The sequence below is a fragment of the Chamaea fasciata genome, unplaced genomic scaffold (assembly GCF_029207755.1).
Source record: "Chamaea fasciata isolate MVZ Bird 193981 ecotype frontalis unplaced genomic scaffold, bChaFas1.0.hap1 SCAF_413, whole genome shotgun sequence".
NCBI classification, from domain to species: Eukaryota; Metazoa; Chordata; class Aves; order Passeriformes; family Sylviidae; genus Chamaea; species Chamaea fasciata.
The window spans coordinates 6,359-27,054 of NW_027094498.1; the positions used below are offsets into that span (position 1 = coordinate 6,359).

General features: G+C 59.6%; 2 protein-coding genes across 3 annotated transcripts; both read right to left on the reverse strand.

The window, feature by feature from the left end:
• Positions 1-8,619: 8,619 nt before the first annotated feature.
• On the reverse strand, positions 8,620-11,249 carry LOC136305443 (uncharacterized; the record flags this gene model as incomplete). Its single annotated transcript, XM_066208699.1, has 2 exons — positions 8,620-8,843; positions 9,719-11,249. Coding segments are annotated over 2 exons (1,755 nt in total), but the record flags the coding sequence as incomplete, so codon positions are not given.
• A 5,187-nt stretch (positions 11,250-16,436) lies between these two features.
• On the reverse strand, positions 16,437-20,654 carry COX6B1 (cytochrome c oxidase subunit 6B1). Of its 2 annotated transcripts, none has more exons than XM_066208696.1 (5): positions 20,573-20,654; positions 20,267-20,333; positions 18,119-18,235; positions 16,983-17,083; positions 16,437-16,624 (listed from the first exon to the last, which is right to left on the reverse strand). In XM_066208696.1, exons 3-5 carry the CDS (start codon positions 18,222-18,224, stop codon positions 16,571-16,573), a joined length of 261 nt encoding a protein of 86 aa, XP_066064793.1. In that variant the 5' UTR covers positions 18,225-18,235; positions 20,267-20,333; positions 20,573-20,654; the 3' UTR covers positions 16,437-16,570. The 2 variants fall into 2 exon arrangements, with proteins under 2 accessions (XP_066064793.1, XP_066064792.1); XM_066208695.1 differs by having other exon boundaries at positions 18,119-18,234; positions 20,250-20,333.
• Between the last annotated feature and the right edge of the window lie 42 nt (positions 20,655-20,696).

Consider the following 20,696-nt stretch of genomic DNA (forward strand, 5'->3'; position numbering starts at 1 on the left):
TCATCCCCAGTGTGTCCTTATGAAGACATCCATCAAGAGTCCATCTTGTGGTGACCTCCGCTGTCCCCAAGGAACCTCGTGCCAGATGACCGATGGTCAACCACGGTGTGTCCACAACTGGCCATCGTGTGACAGCGTCCGGTGCCACAAGGACACCTCGTGTCAGATGATTGACGGGTGGCCACGGTGTGTCCAGACCAAGGTGTCACCAAGGTCATGCCAGGACATCCACTGTCCCAAGGACACCACGTGTCACATGGTCAATGGTCATCCCCAGTGTGTCCAGACCACGACGTCCATCAGGAGACCTTCCTGCCGTGATGTCCACTGTCCACAGGGCACGAGCTGCAAGATGACCAATGGGTGGCCGCAGTGTGTCCATCACCCACCATCTTGTCGTGATGTCCACTGCCAGACCGGCCACGTGTGCCAGATGGTCAGTGGGTGGCCTCAGTGTGTCCAGACCAAGGTGACCACAATGAGACCATCCTGCCATGATGTCCACTGTCCCAAGGACACCACGTGTCACATGGTCAATGGTCAACCACAGTGTGTCCACCACCGGCCATCGTGTGACAACGTCCGGTGCCACAAGGACGCCACGTGTCAGATGATTGACGGGTGGCCACGGTGTGTCCAGACCAAGGTGTCACCAAGGTCATGCCATGATGTCCACTGTCCCAAGGACACCACATGTCACGTGGTCAGTGGTCATCCCCGGTGTGTCCAGACCAAGACGTCCATCAGGAGACCTTCCTGCAGTGACCTCCGCTGTCCCCAAGGAACCTCGTGCCAGATGACCGATGGTCATCCACGGTGTGTCCACCACCGGCCATCGTGTGACAACGTCCGGTGCCACAAGGACGCCACGTGTCACATGATTGACGGGTGGCCGAGGTGTGTCCAGACCAAGGTGTCACCAAGGTCATGCCACGATGTCCAGTGTCCCAAGGACACCACGTGTCACGTGGTCAGCGGTCATCCCCGGTGTGTCCAGACCAAGACGTCGGTCAAGAGTCCATCTTGTGCTGACCTCCAGTGTCCCCAAGGAACCTCGTGCCAGATGACCGATGGTCATCCCCAGTGTGTCCACCACCGGCCATCGTGTGACAACGTCCGGTGCCACAAGGAGACCTCGTGTCAGATGATCGATGGGTGGCCACGGTGCGTCCAGACCAAGACGTCCATCAGGAGACCTTCGTGCCACGATGTCCACTGCCCCAAGGACACCACGTGTCACACGGTGGATGACCAACCCCGCTGTGTCCATCACCCGCCCACCTGCCAGGACATCCAGTGTCCCAAGGGCTCCTGGTGCCACATGGTCAGTGGGTGGCCGCAGTGTGTCCACACCAAGGTGACCCCAAGGAGACCTTCCTGCAGTGACCTCCACTGTCCCAAGGACACCACGTGTCACATGGTCAGTGGTCATCCCCAGTGTGTCCAGACCACAACGTCCATCAGGAGACCTTCCTGCAGTGACCTCCGCTGTCCCCAAGGAACCTCGTGCCAGATGACCGATGGTCAACCACGGTGTGTCCACCACCGGCCATTGTGTGACAACGTCCGGTGCCCCAAGGACGCCACGTGTCAGATGATCGATGGGTGGCCGCAGTGTGTCCAGACTAAGGTGTCACCAAGGTCATGCCACGATCTCCACTGTCCCAAGGACACCACGTGTCACGTGGTCAGCGGTCATCCCCAGTGCGTCCAGACCACGACGTCCATCAGGAGACCTTCCTGCAGTGACCTCCACTGTCCCCAAGGAACCTCGTGCCAGATGACCGATGGGCAACCACGGTGTGTCCACCACCGGCCATCGTGTGACAACATCCGGTGCCACAAGGATGCCATGTGTCACATGATTGATGGGTGGCCACGGTGTGTCCCCACCAAGGTGACCCCAAGGTCATGCCACGATGTCCAGTGTCCCAAGGACACCACGTGTCACATGGTCAGCGGTCATCCCCAGTGTGTCCAGACCAAGACATCCATCAGGGGACCTTCCTGTGGTGACGTCCACTGTCCCCAAGGAACCAGGTGTAAGATGACCGATGGTCATCCACAGTGTGTCCACAACCGGCCATCGTGTGACAACGTCCGGTGCCACAAGGATGCCACGTGTCACATGATCGATGGGTGGCCGCAGTGTGTCCAGACCAAGGTGTCACCAAGGTCATGCCACGATGTCCACTGTCCCAAGGACACCACGTGTCACGTGGTCAGCGGTCATCCCCAGTGTGTCCTTATGAAGACATCCATCAAGAGTCCATCTTGTGGTGACCTCCGCTGTCCCCAAGGAACCTCGTGCCAGATGACCGATGGTCAACCACGGTGTGTCCACAACTGGCCATCGTGTGACAGCGTCCGGTGCCACAAGGACACCTCGTGTCAGATGATTGACGGGTGGCCACGGTGTGTCCAGACCAAGGTGTCACCAAGGTCATGCCAGGACATCCACTGTCCCAAGGACCCCACGTGTCACGTGGTCAGCGGTCATCCCCAGTGTGTCCAGACCACGACGTCCATCAGGAGACCTTCCTGCCGTGACGTCCAGTGCTCCAAGGACACCACCTGCCAGATGACCAATGGGTGGCCGCAGTGTGTCCATGACCCCCCGTCATGTCACGATGTCCAGTGCTCCAAGGACACCACGTGTCACATGGTCAGCGGGTGGCCGCAGTGTGTCCAGACCACGACGTCCATCAGGAGACCTTCCTGCCGTGATGTCCACTGTCCACAGGGCACGAGCTGCAAGATGACCAATGGGTGGCCGCAGTGTGTCCATCACCCACCATCTTGTCGTGATGTCCAGTGCCAGAAAGGTCACCTGTGTCACGTGGTCAACGGGTGGCCGCGGTGCGTCCAGACCAAGGTGACCCCAAGGAGACCTTCCTGCCATGGTGTCCACTGTCCCCAAGGAACCCAATGTAAGATGGCCGATGGTCAAGCTCTCTGTGTCCATCACCCACCGTCCTGCAGTGACCTCCACTGTCCCAAGGACACCACGTGTCACATGGTCAGTGGTCATCCTCAGTGTGTCCAGACCACGACGTCCATCAGGAGACCTTCCTGCCGTGATGTCCAGTGCTCCAAGGACACCACGTGTCAGATGACCAATGGATGGCCACAGTGTGTCCCCACCAAGACGTCCATCAGATCTTCCTGCGGTGACCTCCAGTGTCCACAAGGAACCAGATGTAAGATGACCAATGGTCAACCTCACTGTGTCCATCACCCACCGTCCTGTAGTGATGTCCACTGTCCCAAGGACACCACGTGTCACGTGGTCAGTGGTCATCCCCAGTGTGTCCAGACCACGACGTCCATCAGGAGACCTTCCTGCAGTGACCTCCGCTGTCCCCAAGGAACCCAGTGTAAGATGACCAATGGGTGGCCGCAGTGTGTCCACTCCTCTCCATCCTGCCAGGATGTCCAGTGCCACAAGGGGACAATGTGCCAGATGGTCAGTGGGTGGCCGCAGTGTGTCCCCACCAAGACGTCCATCAGGAGACCTTCCTGCCGTGACGTCCAGTGCTCCAAGGACACCACGTGTCAGATGACCAATGGGTGGCCGCAGTGTGTCCAGACCAAGATGTCCATCAGACCTTCCTGCGGTGACCTCCACTGTCCTCAGGGCACCAGGTGCAAGATGACCGATGGGTGGCCGCAGTGTGTCCACTCCTCTCCATCCTGCAGTGACCTCCACTGTCCCAAGGACACCACGTGTCACGAGGTCAGTGGTCATCCCCGGTGCGTCCAGACCACGACGTCCATCAGGAGACCTTCCTGCCGTGACCTCCACTGTCCCCAAGGAACCCAGTGTAAGATGACCGATGGGTGGCCGCAGTGTGTCCACTCCTCTCCATCCTGCCAGGATGTCCAGTGCCACAAGGGGACAATGTGCCAGATGGTCAATGGTCATCCCCAGTGTGTCCACACCAAGACATCCATCAGGAGACCTTCCTGCCGTGACGTCCAGTGCTCCAAGGACACCACGTGTCAGATGACCAATGGATGGCCACAGTGTGTCCAGACCAAGATGTCCATCAGACCTTCCTGCAGTGACCTCCGCTGTCCACAAGGCACCAGGTGTAAGATGACCAATGGGTGGCCGCATTGTGTCCACTCCTCTCCATCCTGTAGTGATGTCCAGTGCCAGAAGGGGACAATGTGCCAGATGGTCAGTGGGTGGCCGCACTGTGTCCCCACCAAGACGTCCATCAGGAGACCTTCCTGCCGTGATGTCCAGTGCTCCAAGGACACCACCTGCCAGATGACCAATGGGTGGCCACAGTGTGTCCACTCCTCTCCATCCTGCAGTGACCTCCACTGCCCCAAGGACACCATGTGTCACGTGGTCAGTGGTCATCCCCAGTGTGTCCAGACCAAGACGTCCATCAGGAGACCTTCCTGCCGTGACGTCCAGTGCTCCAAGGACACCAGGTGTCAGATGACCAATGGATGGCCACAGTGTGTCCAGACCAAGATGTCCATCAGACCTTCCTGTGGTGACCTCCGCTGTCCGCAGGCCACCAGGTGCAAGATGACCGATGGGTGGCCGCAGTGTGTCCATCAGCCGCCATCATGCCAGGACATCCACTGTCCCAAGGACACCACGTGTCACGTGGTCAGTGGTCATCCCCAGTGCGTCCAGACCACGACGTCCATCAGGAGACCTTCCTGTGGTGACCTCCACTGTCCCCAAGGAACCCAGTGTAAGATGACCAATGGGTGGCCGCAGTGTGTCCATCAGCGACCATCCTGTCACAATGTCCACTGCCAGACAGGTCACATGTGCCAGATGGTCAGCGGGTGGCCGCACTGTGTCCCCACCAAGACGTCCATCAGGAGACCTTCCTGCGGTGATGTCCAGTGCTCCAAGGACACCACCTGCCAGATGACCAATGGGTGGCCACAGTGTGTGCACTCCTCTCCATCCTGCAGTGACCTCCACTGCCCCAAGGACACCACGTGCCACATGGTCAGCGGTCATCCCCAGTGTGTCCAGACCAAGGCGTCCATCAGGAGACCTTCCTGCCATGACCTCCACTGTCCCCAAGGAACCCAGTGTAAGATGACCGATGGGTGGCCGCAGTGTGTCCACTCCTCTCCATCCTGCCAGGATGTCCAGTGCCACAAGGGGACAATGTGCCAGATGGTCAATGGTCATCCCCAGTGTGTCCAGACCACGACGTCCATCAGGAGACCTTCCTGCCGTGACGTCCAGTGCGCCAAGGACACCACGTGTCAGATGACCAATGGATGGCCACAGTGTGTCCAGACCAAGATGTCCATCAGACCTTCCTGCGACGACCTCCGCTGTCCGCAGGCCACCAGGTGCAAGATGACCGATGGGTGGCCGCAGTGTGTCCATCAGCCGCCATCATGCCAGGACATCCACTGTCCCAAGGACACCACGTGTCACGTGGTCAGCGGTCATCCCCAGTGTGTCCAGACCAAGACGTCCATCAGGAGACCTTCCTGTGGTGACCTCCAGTGTCCCCAAGGAACCCAGTGTAAGATGACCAATGGGTGGCCACAGTGTGTCCACTCCTCTCCATCCTGCCAGGATGTCCAGTGCCACAAGGGGACAATGTGCCAGATGGTCAGTGGGTGGCCGCAGTGTGTCCCCACCAAGACGTCCATCAGGAGACCTTCCTGCCGTGACGTCCAGTGCTCCAAGGACACCACGTGTCAGATGACCAATGGGTGGCCGCAGTGTGTCCACTCCTCTCCATCCTGCCAGGATGTCCAGTGTCCCAAGGACACCATGTGTCACGTGGTCAGCGGTCATCCCCAGTGTGTCCAGACCAAGATGTCCATCAGACCTTCCTGCGGTGACCTCCGCTGTCCTCAGGCCACCAGGTGCCAGGTGACCGCCGGCTGGCCGCGGTGTGGCCCCGCCCCGTTGCCCTGCCGGGGCCCGGGCTGCCGGCGCCGCGCCCGCGCTGTCCCCGCCCTGTCCTGCTCCGACGTCACCTGCGAGCCCGGAGCCACCTGCCGGGTGCTGCAGGGCTGGCCCAGGTGTGTCCCCATCGCATCAACCTGCCAGGACCTCACCTGCCCACCCGGATCCACCTGTAGAATGGAGAAAATGACCCCCACGTGTGTTCCTACACCACTGACCTGCCAGGACCTCACCTGCCCACCTGGATCCACCTGTAGAATGGAGAAATCCACGCCCAGGTGTGTTCCTACACCACTGACCTGCCAGGACCTCACCTGCCCACCTGGATCCACCTGTAGAATGGAGAAATCCACGCCCAGGTGTGTCCCTACACCACTGACCTGCCAGGACCTCACCTGCCCACCCAGATCCACCTGTAGAGTGGAGAAATCCACGCCCAGGTGTGTTCCTACACCACTGACCTGCCAGGACCTCACCTGTCCAGCTAGGTCCACCTGTCAGATGGACGGAGCCATGCCCAGGTGCGTCCCCATCACATCAACCTGCCAGGACCTCACCTGCCCACCTGGGTCCACCTGTAGAATGGAGAAAATGGTCCCCAGGTGTGTCCCTACACCACTGACCTGCCAGGACCTCACCTGCCCACCTGGATCCACCTGTAGAATGGAGAAAATGGTCCCCAGGTGTGTTCCTACACCACTGACCTGCCAGGACCTCACCTGCCCACCTGGATCCACCTGTCAGATGGACGGAGCCACGCCCAGGTGTGTCCCCATCGCATCAACCTGCCAGGACCTCACCTGCCCACCCAGATCCACCTGTAGAATGGAGAAATCCACGCCCAGGTGTGTCCCTACACCACTGACCTGCCAGGACCTCACCTGCCCACCCGGATCCACTTGTCAGATAGACAGAACCACGCCCAGGTGTGTTCCCGTCAAGTTGACCTGCCAGGAACTCACCTGTCCAGCTGGGTCCACCTGTCAGATGGACGGAGCCACGCCCAGGTGTGTCCCCATCAAATCAACCTGCCAGGACCTCACCTGTCCACCTGGGTCCACCTGTAGAATGGAGAAAATGGTCCCTAGGTGTGTTCCTGTGAAGTTAACCTGCCAGGACCTCACCTGCCCACCTGGATCCACCTGTCAGATGGACGGAGCCACGCCCAGGTGTGTCCCCATCAAATCAACCTGCCAGGACCTCACCTGCCCACCTGGGTCCACCTGTCAGATGGACGGAGCCACGCCCAGGTGTGTCGCTACATCAGTGACCTGCCAGGACCTCACCTGCCCACCTGGATCCACCTGTCAGATGGACGGAGCCTCGCCCAGGTGTGTCCCCATCAAATCAACCTGCCAGAACCTCACCTGCCCACCTGGGTCCACCTGTCAGATGGACGGAGCCACGCCCAGGTGTGTCCCCACGGCACTGACCTGCCAGGACCTCACCTGTCCACCTGGGTACACCTGTCGGATGGACGGAGCCACGCCCAGGTGTGTCGCTACACCAGTGACCTGCCAGGACCTCACCTGCCCACCTGGATCCACCTGTCAGATGGATGAAGCCACGCCCAGGTGTGTCCCTACACCAGTGACCTGCCAGGACCTCACCTGCCCACCCGGATTCACCTGCCAGGACCCGCCCTGCCCACCTGGCCGCACCTGCCGCCCCACCTGCGCTCCGGCCCCGCCCCTCGTGTGCCACGTCCTGAGCCGGCGCCGCTTCCGCGCCTTCGACGGCCGCACCTGGCGGCTGCCGCTCACCTGTCCGCTGGTGGCCGCCTGCGGGGGCTCACCTGGGCTGCAGGTGTGGCTGTCCGGCCAGGTGGGCTCCGGGCCCCGCGCCACCTTCTCGCAGGTGACCGTGGCCGGGGACGGGTTCCAGGTGGAGCTGAGGCACGGAGAGAGCACCACGGCCTGGGTGAGTGCGCACCTGGGCAGGTGGGACACCTGCCCGCAGGTGTGTGTGTGTGTCCCTGTCACAGGGGTGTCTGCCCCAGTCCCAGGTGTGACACCTGTCCCAGATGTGTCCGTGTCCCTGTCCCAGGTGTGTCCCTGTCCCAGGTATGCCACCTCTCCCAGGTGTGTCACCTGTCCCAGGTGTGTCCGTGTCCCTGTCCCAGGTGTGTCCCTATCCCAGGTGTGTCCGTGTCCCTGTCCCAGGTGTGTCCCTGTCCCAGGTGTGTCCCTGTCCCAGGTGTGTCCCTGTCCCAGGTATGCCACCTCTCCCAGGTGTGTCACCTGTCCCAGGTGTGTCCGTGTCCCTGTCCCAAGTGTGTCTGTCCCTGTCCCAGGTGCGTCCCACCTGTCCCAGGTGTGTCTGTCCCAGATGTGTCCGTGTCCCTGTCCCAGATGTGTCCCTGTCCCAGGTGTGTCACCTCTCCCAGGTGTGTCCGTGTCCCTGTCCCAGGTGTGTCACCTCTCCCAGGTGTGTCCGTGTCCCTGTCCCAGGTTTGTCCATGTCCCAGTCCCCAGGTGTGTCCCGCCTGTCCCAGGTGTGTCTGTCCCAGGTGTGTCCGTGTCCCTGTCCCAGGTGTGTCACCTGTCCCAGGTGTATCTGTGTCCCTGTTCCAGGTTTGTCCATGTCCCTGTCCCAGGTGTGTCCTACCTGTCCCAGGTGTCTCCCCTGTCCCAGGCCCCTCACCTATCCCAGGTGTCTCAGCTGTCCCAGGTGTATCCCAGGTGTGTCTCACCTGTCCCAGGTGTGTGTCACCTGACCAGGCGTGTCTCACCTGTCCGCAGGTGTCCGGCCGCCGCGTGCGCCTCCCGGTGGGCGTGGCCGGGGGCCGGGTGCAGGTGCGGCGCCGGGGGGGGCAGCGGCAGGTGCTGCTCACCTGGGCGGGGCTGCAGGTGAGCCGGGCAGGTGACGGAGCCGTCACCGTGACCGCCACCGCCGCCAGGGGGCTCTGCGGGGCCTGCGCCGGGCAGCGCACCTGTCACACAGGTGAGTCATGGGGGGGCGGGCGGGGCGGGGGAGGGTCACCTGGGGGACAGGTGAGGATTGCAGGGCACAGGTGAGTTCCAGGTGTGGGTGGGAGGTCCCAGGTGTGTCCCCAGGTGTGTCCAGGTGTGGGTGGGAGGTCCCAGGTGTGTCCCCAGGTGTGTCCAGGTGTGGGTGGGAGGTCCCAGGTGTGTCCCCAGGTGTATCTCAGGTGTGAGTGGGAGGTCCCAGGTGTGTCCCCAGGTGTGTCCAGGTGTGGGTGGGAGGTCCCAGGTGTGTCCCCAGGTGTGCTCAGGTGTGGGTGGGAGGTCCCAGGTGTGTCCCCAGGTGTGTCCAGGTGTGGGTGGGAGGTCCCAGGTGTGTCCCAGGTGTCCCCAGGTGTATCTCAGGTGTGGGTGGGAGGTCCCAGGTGTGTCCCAGGTGTCCCCAGGTGTGTCCAGGTGTGGATGGGAGGTCCCAGGTGTGTCCCAGGTGTCCCCAGGTGTGTCCAGGTGTGGGTGGGAGGTCCCAGGTGTGTCCCCAGGTGTCCCCAGGTGTGTCCAGGTGTGGGTGGGAGGTCCCAGGTGTGTCCCCAGGTGTCCCCAGGTGTGTCCAGGTGTGGGTGGGAGGTCCCAGGTGTGTCCCCAGGTGTCCCCAGGTGTGTCCAGGTGTGGGTGGGAGGTCCCAGGTGTGTCCCAGGTGTTTCCCCTCACCTGTGGGGGCGGGTCCCGGACACTCCCCCCTCCCCCATCTGTGTCCGGGCTCCTCCCCCAACCCCTCTCCCCCCTCGCTCTCTCCCCTCCCCCCAGCCCCTCCCCCAGCCCCTCCCCCCGGCCCCTCCCCCCTCCCCGCAGGTACCTGCCAGGTGTGGCCGCGGCGCTTCCGCACCTTTGACGGCGCGGGGGGGGCGCGGGGGGGGCGGGGCTGCCCCTCCCCCCTCCTGCTGGTCCGCACCTGCGCCCCGCCCCCGGCCGAGGGAGCCCCGCCCCCGGCCGAGGGAGCCCCGCCCACCCTGGAGGTGGCGCTGGCGGGGGGAGGGGCGGTGACGGTGACAACGGGACGGCGACGGTGGCACCTGCAGGGGGCGCTGGCACAGGTGAGCGGGGGGGAGGGGACAGGTGAGGGGGAGGGGAGGGGGAGGAGGAGGAAGATGATGGATGGGCGGGTGGATGAGTGAGGACGGCGCCGGCGGGTGGTGGAGGAAGGGTGACGGTGATGAAGGTGACGGCGATGATGGACGGAGAAGTTTGGCTGAAGGACGAGGATGACGATGATGACGGGGGAAGGACGAATGGATGAAGGCTGGATGGAGGACGGTGACGATGGAGATGAGGATGGTGGATGAAGGATGGGTGAGGGATGATGATGATGGAGATGATGATGATGATGATGACGATGATGGATGAGGGATGGATGGAGAAGGTTGGATGAAGGATGATGATGATGGAGATGATGACGATGATGACAAGGATGATGATGAAGATGGTGGAGATGATGATGACGATGATGGTGGATGATGGATGGATGGAGAAGGTCGGATGAAGGCTGATGACGATGATGACAATGATGATGATGAAGATGGTGGAGATGATGGTGACGATGATGATGGATGAAGGATGGATGGAGAAGGTTGGATGAAGGCTGATGACGATGATGATGATGGATGGAGAAGGTTGGATGAAGGCTGATGATGATGATGATGGAGATGATGACGATGATGACGATGATGATGATGAAGATAGTGGAGATGATGATGACGATGATGGTGGATGATGGATGGATGGAGAAGGTTGGATGAAGGATGATGATGATGATGATGATGATGGATGGATGGAGAAGGTTGGATGAAGGATGATGATGATGGAGATGATGACGATGATGACAATGATGATGATGAAGATGGTGGAGATGATGATGACGATGATGGATGGATGATGGATGGATGGAGAAGGTTGGATGAAGGATGATGATGATGATGATGGATGGATGGAGAAGGTTGGATGAAGGATGATGATGATGATGGAGATGATGATGACAATGACAATGATGATGATGAAGATGGTGGAGATGATGGTGACGATGATGGTGGATGATGGATGGATGGAGAAGGTTGGATGAAGGCTGATGATGACGATGATGGATGGATGGAGAAGGTTGGATGAAGGATGATGATGATGATGGAGATGATGACGATGATGACAATGATGATGATGAAGATGGTGGAGATGATGGTGACGATGATGGTGGATGATGGATGGATGGAGAAGGTTGGATGAAGGCTGATGACGATGATGGATGGATGGAGAAGGTTGGATGAAGGCTGATGATGATGGATGATGGATGGATGGAGAAGGATGGATGAAGGCTGATGATGATGATGGATGATGGATGGATGGAGAAGGTTGGATGAAGGCTGATGACGATGATGGATGGATGATGACGATGACGATGATGACGATGACGAAGACGCCGCCGTCCCTCCCCCAGCTGGACGGCTCCGCCCTCCCGCTGCCCTTCTGCCTCCCGGACGGCTCCGCCTGCGTCGGCCCCGCCCCCGGCCCCGCCCCCGGCCCCGCCCTGGTGCTGCTGACCCCTGACCTGCGCGTGGCCACCGGCCACGTCCTGGAGGTCACCGCGTCCCCCCGGCTGCGCAACCGCACCTGCGGCCTGTGCGGGGACTTCGACGGCCACGCCCACAACGACCTCGGGGACGCCGGGAAGTGTCCCCAGGGAGGCTGCCGTGAGTGCGACACGGGACGGGACACGGGACACGGACACGGACACGGGACACGGACACGGGACACGGACACGGGACACGGACACGGACACGGGACAGGGGACAGGGGACAGGGGACACGGACACGGGACACGGGACAGGGGACACGGGACAGGGGACACGGGACACGGACACGGGACACGGGACACGGGACACGGGACACGGGGTGGGGCCTCGCAGGACCTTGATGTGTCCTCTGGGACCTCCTCGTGTCCATCCTTGACCTCTCAATGTCCATCCTTGACCCACCTGTGTCCATCCTTGACCCCTCCTGGTGTCCATCCTTGACCACTCAATGTCCATCTTTGACCCACCTGTGTCCATCCTTGACCTCATGTCCATCCTTGACCTCATGTCCATCCTTGACCCACCTGTGTCCATCCTTGACCTCTCTGTGTCCATCCTTGACCCCTCCTGGTGTCCATCCTTGACCTCATGTCCATCCTTGACCCACCTGTGTCCATCCTTGACCACTCAATGTCCATCCTTGACCACTCAATGTCCATCCTTGACCCACCTGTGTCCATCCTTGACCACTCAATGTCCATCCTTGACCCACCTGTGTCCATCCTTGACCCCTCCTGGTGTCCATCCTTGACCACTCAATGTCCATCTTTGACCCACCTGTGTCCATCCTTGACCTCATGTCCATCCTTGACCCACCTGTGTCCATCCTTGACCACTCAATGTCCATCCTTGACCACTCAATGTCCATCCTTGACCCACCTGTGTCCATCCTTGACCACTCAATGTCCATCCTTGACCCACCTGTGTCCATCCTTGACCAATGTCCATCCTTGACCTCTCCATGTCCATCCTTGACCCCTCCTGGTGTCCATCCTTGACCTCATGTCCATCCTTGACCTCTCAATGTCCATCCTTGATCCACCTGTGTCCATCCTTGACCTGTGTCCATCCTTGACCTCTCCATGTGTCCATCCCCTTCCCGTGACCGTCACGGGTCCATCCGTGACCTTCTCCACCCCTGTGTCCATCCATGGCCCTCGTGTCCATCCGTGACCTCTGTGTCCATCAATGACCCCTGTGTCCACCCATGGCCCTCATGTCCACCCATGACCTCCGTGTCCACCCCAGAGTCTACCCATGACCTTCTCATGTCCACCCATGACCTCTGTGCCCACCCGTGTCCACCCATGACCTCTGTGTCCACCCCGGTGTCCACCCATGACCTCTGTGTCCACCTGTGTCCCCCCATGATCTCTGTGTCCACCCATGACCTCCGTGTCCACCCATGACCTCCGTGTCCACCCCAGAGTCTACCCATGACCTTCTCATGTCCACCCATGACCTCTGTGCCCACCCGTGTCCACCCATGACCTCCGTGTCCACCCATGACCTCTGTGTCCACCCCAGTGTCCACCCATGACCTCCGTGTCCACCCATGACCTCTGTGTCCACCCATGACCTCCGTGTCCACCCATGACCTCCGTGTCCACCCCAGTGTCCACCCATGACCTCCGTGTCCACCCATGACCTTTGTGTCCACCCATGACCTCTGTGTCCACCCATGACCTCTGCATCCACTCCAGTGTCCACCCATGACCTCGGTGACCCCTGTGTGACCCCTGTGTGACCCCTGTGTGACCCCTGTGTGTCCCCACAGCCGCCCGGTGTCCCCCGGCCGCCGGCCCTCGGCCCCCCCGCGACCTCAGCACAGGTGAGGAAGGTGACGATGATGATGATGATGATGACGGTGGTGGCGGGCGGGGGCGAACGGGGGCGCCGGGATGAAGATGACGATGGCGGTGGTGGGATGAAGATGATGGGGGTGGGATGAAGATGATGAGGATGGTGGCGGGATGAAGAAGATGATGATGATGATGGTGGGACGATGGTGGTGGTGGGATGAAGATGACGATGACGATGGTGGTGGGATGATGATGATGATGGTGGTGGGATGAGGATGATGATGATGGTGGAATGAAGAAGATGATGATGGTGGGATGAAGGTGGTGGTGGGACGAGGATGATGATGATGGTGGGATGATGACGGTGGTGGGACGAAGATGATGATGATGGTGGAATGAAGAAGATGATGATGATGATGGTGGGATGAAGGCGGTGGTGGGATGAGGATGATGATGATGGTGGGATGATGATGGTGGTGGGACGAGGATGATGATGATGGTGGGATGATGATGACGAAGATGGTGGGATGAAGATGAAGATGGTGGGACGATGGTGGTGGAGGTGGTGGGACGAAGATGATGATGATGGTGGAATGAAGAAGATGATGATGGTGGGATGAAGGTGGTGGTGGGACGAGGATGATGATGAGGGTGGGCTGATGATGACGAAGATGGCGGGACGAGGATGAAGATGGTGGGACGAAGATGGTGGTGGTGGTGGGATGAAGACGGTAAAGATGATGGTGGGATGAAGACGATGGTGGGATGAAGATAAGGGTGGGATGATGATGAGGGTGGGATGAAGAAAGTAAAAATGATGGCGGGATGAAGATGAGGGTGGTGGGATGAAGATAAGGGTGGGATGATGATGAGGGTGGCAGTGGGATGAAGATGGAGGTGGGATGATGATGATGAGGGTGGGACGAAGGTGCAGATGATGATGAAGGTGGGATGAAGACGGTAAAGATGGCGGTGGGACGAAGATGAAGACGATGAGGGTGGGATGAAGATGGTGGTGGGACTAGGGTGGCAGCGGGACGAGGATGATGATGACGGCGGGATGACGATGATGGGATGAAGAGCAGGACGGCGGCGGGATGAGGATGGTAAAGACGGTGGAGGGATGAAGATGACAGCGGTGGGAGGAAGGCGGCGGTGGGATGACGACGATGATGATGGGACGGCGGGGCCGGGACGAAGGCGTTGGGATGGGACAAAGGCAGGGTGAAGACGATGGGATGGGAGGTCACGAAGGGCTGGGGTGAAGATGATGAAGATGAGGGCGGGATGAAGACGGTGGGACGACGATGATGAAGGCGGCGTGATCACGGTGGCGGGATGAAGATGACGGTGGTGGCGGGATGATGATGATGGTGGCGGGATGAAGATGGTGGTGATGGGATGATGATGATGATGGTGGGATGAAGACGGCGACGGGATGATGATGATGATGATGGAGAGGATGAAGACGGTGGTGGTGGGATGATGATGATGAATGATGGTGGGATGAAGATGGTGGTGACGGGATGATGATGATGATGATGGTGGGACGAAGACGACGATGACAGGACGAAGATGATGATGCAGGGATGGGGATGAAGATGGTGGTGGGATGATGATGATGATGATGGGATGATAAAGAGGGGAGGAAGGCGACGGTGGTGACAGGGTGACGACGATGGTGAGGTGAAGATGATGATGACGAAGACGGTGGGGGATGATGATGGTGGGACGATGATGAAGGTGACGATGACGAAGACGGTGATGGGATGATGATGATGATGACGAGATGATGATGACGATGATGATGATGATGAAGACAGCGGGGGATGATGATGATGATGAAGATGATGATGATGATGATGCTGATAGGGTGATGATGATGGTGATGATGATGATGGTGACGACGAAGACGCCCCAGAGTGACCCCACCCTGTGTTTCCCTCCCCCACCCCAGGCCACCTGCTGGAACCACTGGGAGCACTGGGAGCACTGGGAACGCCCTTCGGAGCACCGCTGGGACCACTGGGACAACTGGGACCACCGGGAGGGGGACTGGGAGCACTGGGAGGACTGGGAGGGGGACAACTGGGACCACTGGGACCACTGGGAGGACTGGGACAACTGGGACCACTGGGAGGACTGGGAGGACTGGGACAACTGGGACCACTGGGAGGACTGGGAGGACTGGGACAACTGGGACCACTGGGAGGACTGGGAGGACTGGGACAACTGGGACCACTGGGAGGACTGGGAGGACTGGGACAACTGGGAGCACTGGGAGGACTGGGAGGGGGACTGGGAGGACTGGGAGCCCCACTGGGAGCGGCCATGGGGGCGCCACTGGGAGCACTGGGAGGAGCCATGGGCGGCCCACTGGGAGCACTGGGAGGGGGACTGGGAGCCCCACTGGGAGCACTGGGAGCACTGGGAGCCCCCCTGGGGCCCTGACCTGGGGCTGGGGACAATAAAGGCGCCCGTGTCACCTGTGCGCGGCGGGGTCACTGGTGTCACCTGCCGGGGAACTGGGAGGGGACTGGGAGGGACTGGTTTGTACTGGGAGGGAACTGGGAGGGAACTTGGATGGACTGGGATGAACTGGGAGGGAACTGGGATGGACTGGGATGAACTGGGAGGGACTGGGACGGACTGGGAGGGAACTGGGAGGGACTGGGAGGGACTGGGATGGAACCGGGAGGGAATTGGGAGGGACTGGGATGGAACTGGGATGGACTGGGAAGGGTTTGGGAAGTCACTGGGAAGTCAAACTGGTTTATACTGGTGCCGCAGCCGTGGGGGGGGTGATGGGAACGGGGGAGGGGCTTTGGGGGCACTGGGAGGGACTGGGATGGACTGGCACAAACTGCCACCTGGCTCCCAGGTGACATTTGGAGGGTCCCAGGTGACATTTGGGGACATTTGGGGGTCCCAGGTGACATTTGGAGGGTCCCAGGTGACATTTGGGGGGTCCCAGGTGACATTTGGGGCTCCCAGGTGACATTTGGAGGGTCCCAGGTGACATCTGGGGACATTTGGAGGGTCCCAGGTGACATTTGGGGACATTTGGGGCTCCCAGGTGACATTTTGGGGGTCCCAGGTGACATTGGGGGTCCCGATTGTGACGAATTCCGCTGTCCCCAATGTCCCCCATGTCCCCAATTGTCCCCAAGCGTCCCCAGGCCCAGTTTTTAACCCTTTATTGGCGCAGTCACCGCGCGTCCCCTCCCCCGGCCCGGCGCCGTCCCCTCCCCCGGCCCGGTGTCACCGCTGTCACCCGCGGTGGGGGCTGGGGGACGTTGGGGACGTCGGGGACACTCAGATCTTGCCGGTGAACGTCCCCTCCTCGCGCGCCTCGTCCCACGCCGTCACCTGGGGGACACGGGGACATTTGGGGACACTGGGGACACTGGGACACTGGGGGACACTGGGGACACTGGGGGACACTGGGGGACACTGGGGGACACTGGGGGACACTGGGGACACTCGGGGACACTGGGGGGACACTGGGGACACTGGGGACACTGGGGGACACTGGGGACACTGGGGGACACTGGGGGACACTGGGGGGACACTGGGGACACTGGGGACACTGGGGACACCTGGGGACACTGGGGGACACTGGGGACACTGGGGACACTGGGGACACTGGGGACACTGGGGACACTGGGGGACACTGGGGACACTGGGGACACTCCGGTGACACTCCGGTGACACCGGCGGCACTCACCCAGGCCGTGGGGCACAGGGAGCGGTACACGCGGTAGTACCACTGGCACGGGCCGGCGTCGGCGCCGCGGGCGGCCATGGCGCGCTGGCACCGCTGGAAGTCTGGGGACAACGGCGACAGTGGGGACAGTGGGGACACCCAGGGGACATTGGGGACACCCAGGGGACACCCAGGGGACATCGGGGACACTGGGGACACCCAGGGGACACCCAGGGGACATCGGGGACATCAGGGACATTGAGGACACCCAGGGGACACCCAGGGGACATTTGGGGACACCCAGGGGACATCAGGGGACATTGGGGACACCCAGGGGACATTTGGGGACACCCAGGGGACATTTGGGGACACCCAGGGAACAACGGGAGGGCCAAACGGACACCAGGTCGACCCCGCCCCCAACGGGGATAAAAAAACCCCAAATTTGGGCATTTTCGGGGGGATTTTTTCGGGAATTCCGGGATTTTTCGGGACGCCCAGGTGAGTTCCGGGGTGCCCAGGTGAGTTTTGGGCTCCCCCAGGTGATTTTTGGGTCAATTTCGTGTCAATTTTGGGTTCTCAGGTGTTGGGACACCAGGTGAACCCCGCCACTATCGGTGATAAAAAAACCCCAAACTTGGGCATTTTCGGGGGGATTTTTTCGGGAATTCCGGGGTTTTTCGGGACGCCCAGGTGAGTTCCGGGGTGCCCAGGTGAGTTTTGGGCTCGCCCAGGTGATTTTTGGGTCAATTTTGGGTCAATTTTGGGGTTCCAAAGTGTTGGGACACCAGGTGAACCCCGCCACTATCGGTGATAAAAAAACCCCAAATTTGGGCATTTTCGGGGGGATTTTTTCGGGAATTCCGGGAATTCCGGGGTTTTTCGGGACGCCCAGGTGAGTTCCGGGGGGCCCAGGTGAGTTTTGGGCTCCCCCAGGTGATTTTTGGGTCAATTTTGGGTCAGTTTTGGGGTTCCAAAGTGTTGGGACACCAGGTGAACCCCGCCACTATCACTGATAAAAAAACCCCAAATTTGGGCATTTTCGGGGGGATTTTTTCGGGAATTCCGGGAATTTCGGGGTTTTTCCGGACGCCCAGGTGAGTTCCGGGGGGCCCAGGTGACTTCCGGGCTCGCCCAGGTGACTTCCGGGGCCGTACCCAGGTAGTTCTGCCAGCAGTTGCGCGTCTGGTTCTGGTTGGGGAAGCGGCTGTCGAACGGCGCCGTCTTGTAACGAGCCAGCTTGGCCTTGATGTCCTCAGCCATGGCTAATTAGCCTAATTAGACCCCGCTAATTAGCGCCTGGGCTCGTCAATCCCCCCCTGCTGGGGGTTAATTACCGCCCTGCCTCGATTAATTAATTCTAGGAGGCATTAATTGCTTAATTAACAGGGGGGGAATGAAGATTCTCAAGCTCGTCCTGGGGGGTTTGGCGAGTAATTAACAACCAATTAACTCCGATAATTAAGAGACAATTAACTAAGTCGCTCAGCAGCTAAATAGCTAACCAAACAACTGATTAACACCCCATTAATTATCAAGCTGCGCCGGTAATTAGTTCATTAATTAACGCCGCCCGACAGTGGAAAAATAAACCGGCAAGGAAAACGGCGGGGAGATGAAAAGGTCGTTAACGGCGTTAATTGGCAGCGAGTTAATTAGTTAGCAGGCTGGTCAGCGCTTAATTAGCTAGCTAACCACGTGCGATTTTAATTAGTTAATTGCCTCGTAACGACCAGCTCGTTAACAGGTTAATTAATCCCGTCCCGGAATAAAATAGAAACTAACAAAAAATAACACTAAAAAGTCATTAATAACACTCGCTAGTGCCTAATTAATTAATTAACAAGCTGATTAGGAACTAATTAGCTACCTAATGGCATTAACTCATATGTCCATCATAATAGTTAATTAATTAATAAGTTAATAAATTCTCGCCCGGAACGAAAACCAAGCCTTAAGCCACTGGAAAATAACATTAAAAGCTAATTACACTAATTAGCGCCTAATTAACGAGCTCACAGCCTGGTTACCACTCAACCAACTCGTTAACAGCTTCTAGCGTTAGCTAAGTTAATTAATGCACCCCACAGTTAATTAACTCCCTTAATTAATTCACATTGCCAGGGTCAATTGGACTAATTAATGCACCCCGGGCTTAATTAGACCCTCCGACTAATTAATTAAGCCCCAGGGGTTAATTAAACCTGCTAATTAATCAACACCCTGAGGTTAACTGGATTAATTAACGCCCCCTGCCCCAGGATTAATTAACCCCCCGTTAATTAATTAACACCCCCGGGGGTTAATTGGACTAATTAACACCCCCCCAAGGATTAATTAAACCCGCTAATTAATTACCACCCCCGGGGGTTAATGAGATTAATTAACGCGCCCCAGGATTAATCAACCCCCGGGGTCGCTAATGGGTTCTGAAGATGCTCAATCGCTAATTAGCATCCGCTGATTAAATATGCTAATGAGGGGCAAGGGGAATTCAGGAGGCCGAGGGCGCCTCCCAGTTCAGACCAGTTCAAACCAGTTCAAACCAGTTCCCCCCCCCCCCCCAGTCCATCCCAGTTCAAACCAGTGCTCCCAGTTTGCCCCAGTTCCCTCCCAGTGCTCCCAGTAAGGCCCAGGCCCATCCCAGTATCCCGTCCCAGTTCATCCCAGTCCCTCCCAGTCCGTCCCAGTCCATCCCAGTCCGTCCCAGTTCCCTCCCAGTTCATCCCAGTCCGTCCCAGTCCATCCCAGTCCATCCCAGTCCATCCCAGTCCCTCCCAGTCCCTCCCAGTCCCTCCCAGTCCATCCCAGTCCATCCCAGTCCATCCCAGTCCATCCCAGTCCCTCCCAGTCCGTCCCAGTTCCCCCCAGTCCATCCCAGTTCCTCCCCAGTCCATCCCAGTTCTCTCCCAGTCCATCCCAGTCCCTCCCAGTTCATCCCAGTCCATCCCAGTCCATCCCAGTTCCTCCCCAGTCCATCCCAGTTCTCTCCCAGTCCCTCCCAGTCCCTCCCAGTCCATCCCAGTTCCCTCCCAGTTCATCCCAGTCCGTCCCAGTCCGTCCCAGTCCGTCCCAGTCCATCCCAGTGAGGCCGAACCCGCTCCCAGCGCCCCCCCCGCCCCTCCAATCCCCCCCGGTCCCCTCCCAGTTCATCCCAGTAACCCCCCACACCCCTCCCAGTATAAACCAGTAACCCCGCAGTCCCCCCCCAGTCCCCCCCAGTCCCTCCCAGTCCATCCCAGTCCCCCCCAGTCCCTCCCAGTCCCCCCCAGTCCATCCCAGTACGTCCCAGTCCTCAAAGTCACTTTCACCGCCGCTCGCCGCCCGCCGGAACCAACGAGTCACGCCGGAAGGTCGCCGGAAGTGACGTCACTAAAGCCCACAGAGCGCTCGCGTCAGACCGGAGCGTCTCAGGCCGGGAGGAAAAATGGCGGCGAATCCCCGACCCCGCGTGGCCCGGGGCCCGCCGGAAGGGCCCCGAAACGGCCCCGAAACGGCCCCGAAACGGCCCCGAAACGGCCCCAAATCAGCCCGAAAGGCCCCGCGGCGCTCAAAATGTTCAATTCCAGCCCCAAAATCCCCGTTTTGGCACCAAAATCCCGGTTTTTTACCCCAAAAATCTCCCCCGGCAGCGGCCTCGCGGCGCTCTGAGGGCACTTCCGCCCGGAAGGGGGCGGGGCCTGAGCGTCTGGGGGGCTGCGGGGGAAGGGGCGTGGTTTGTGACGTCACTTCCCG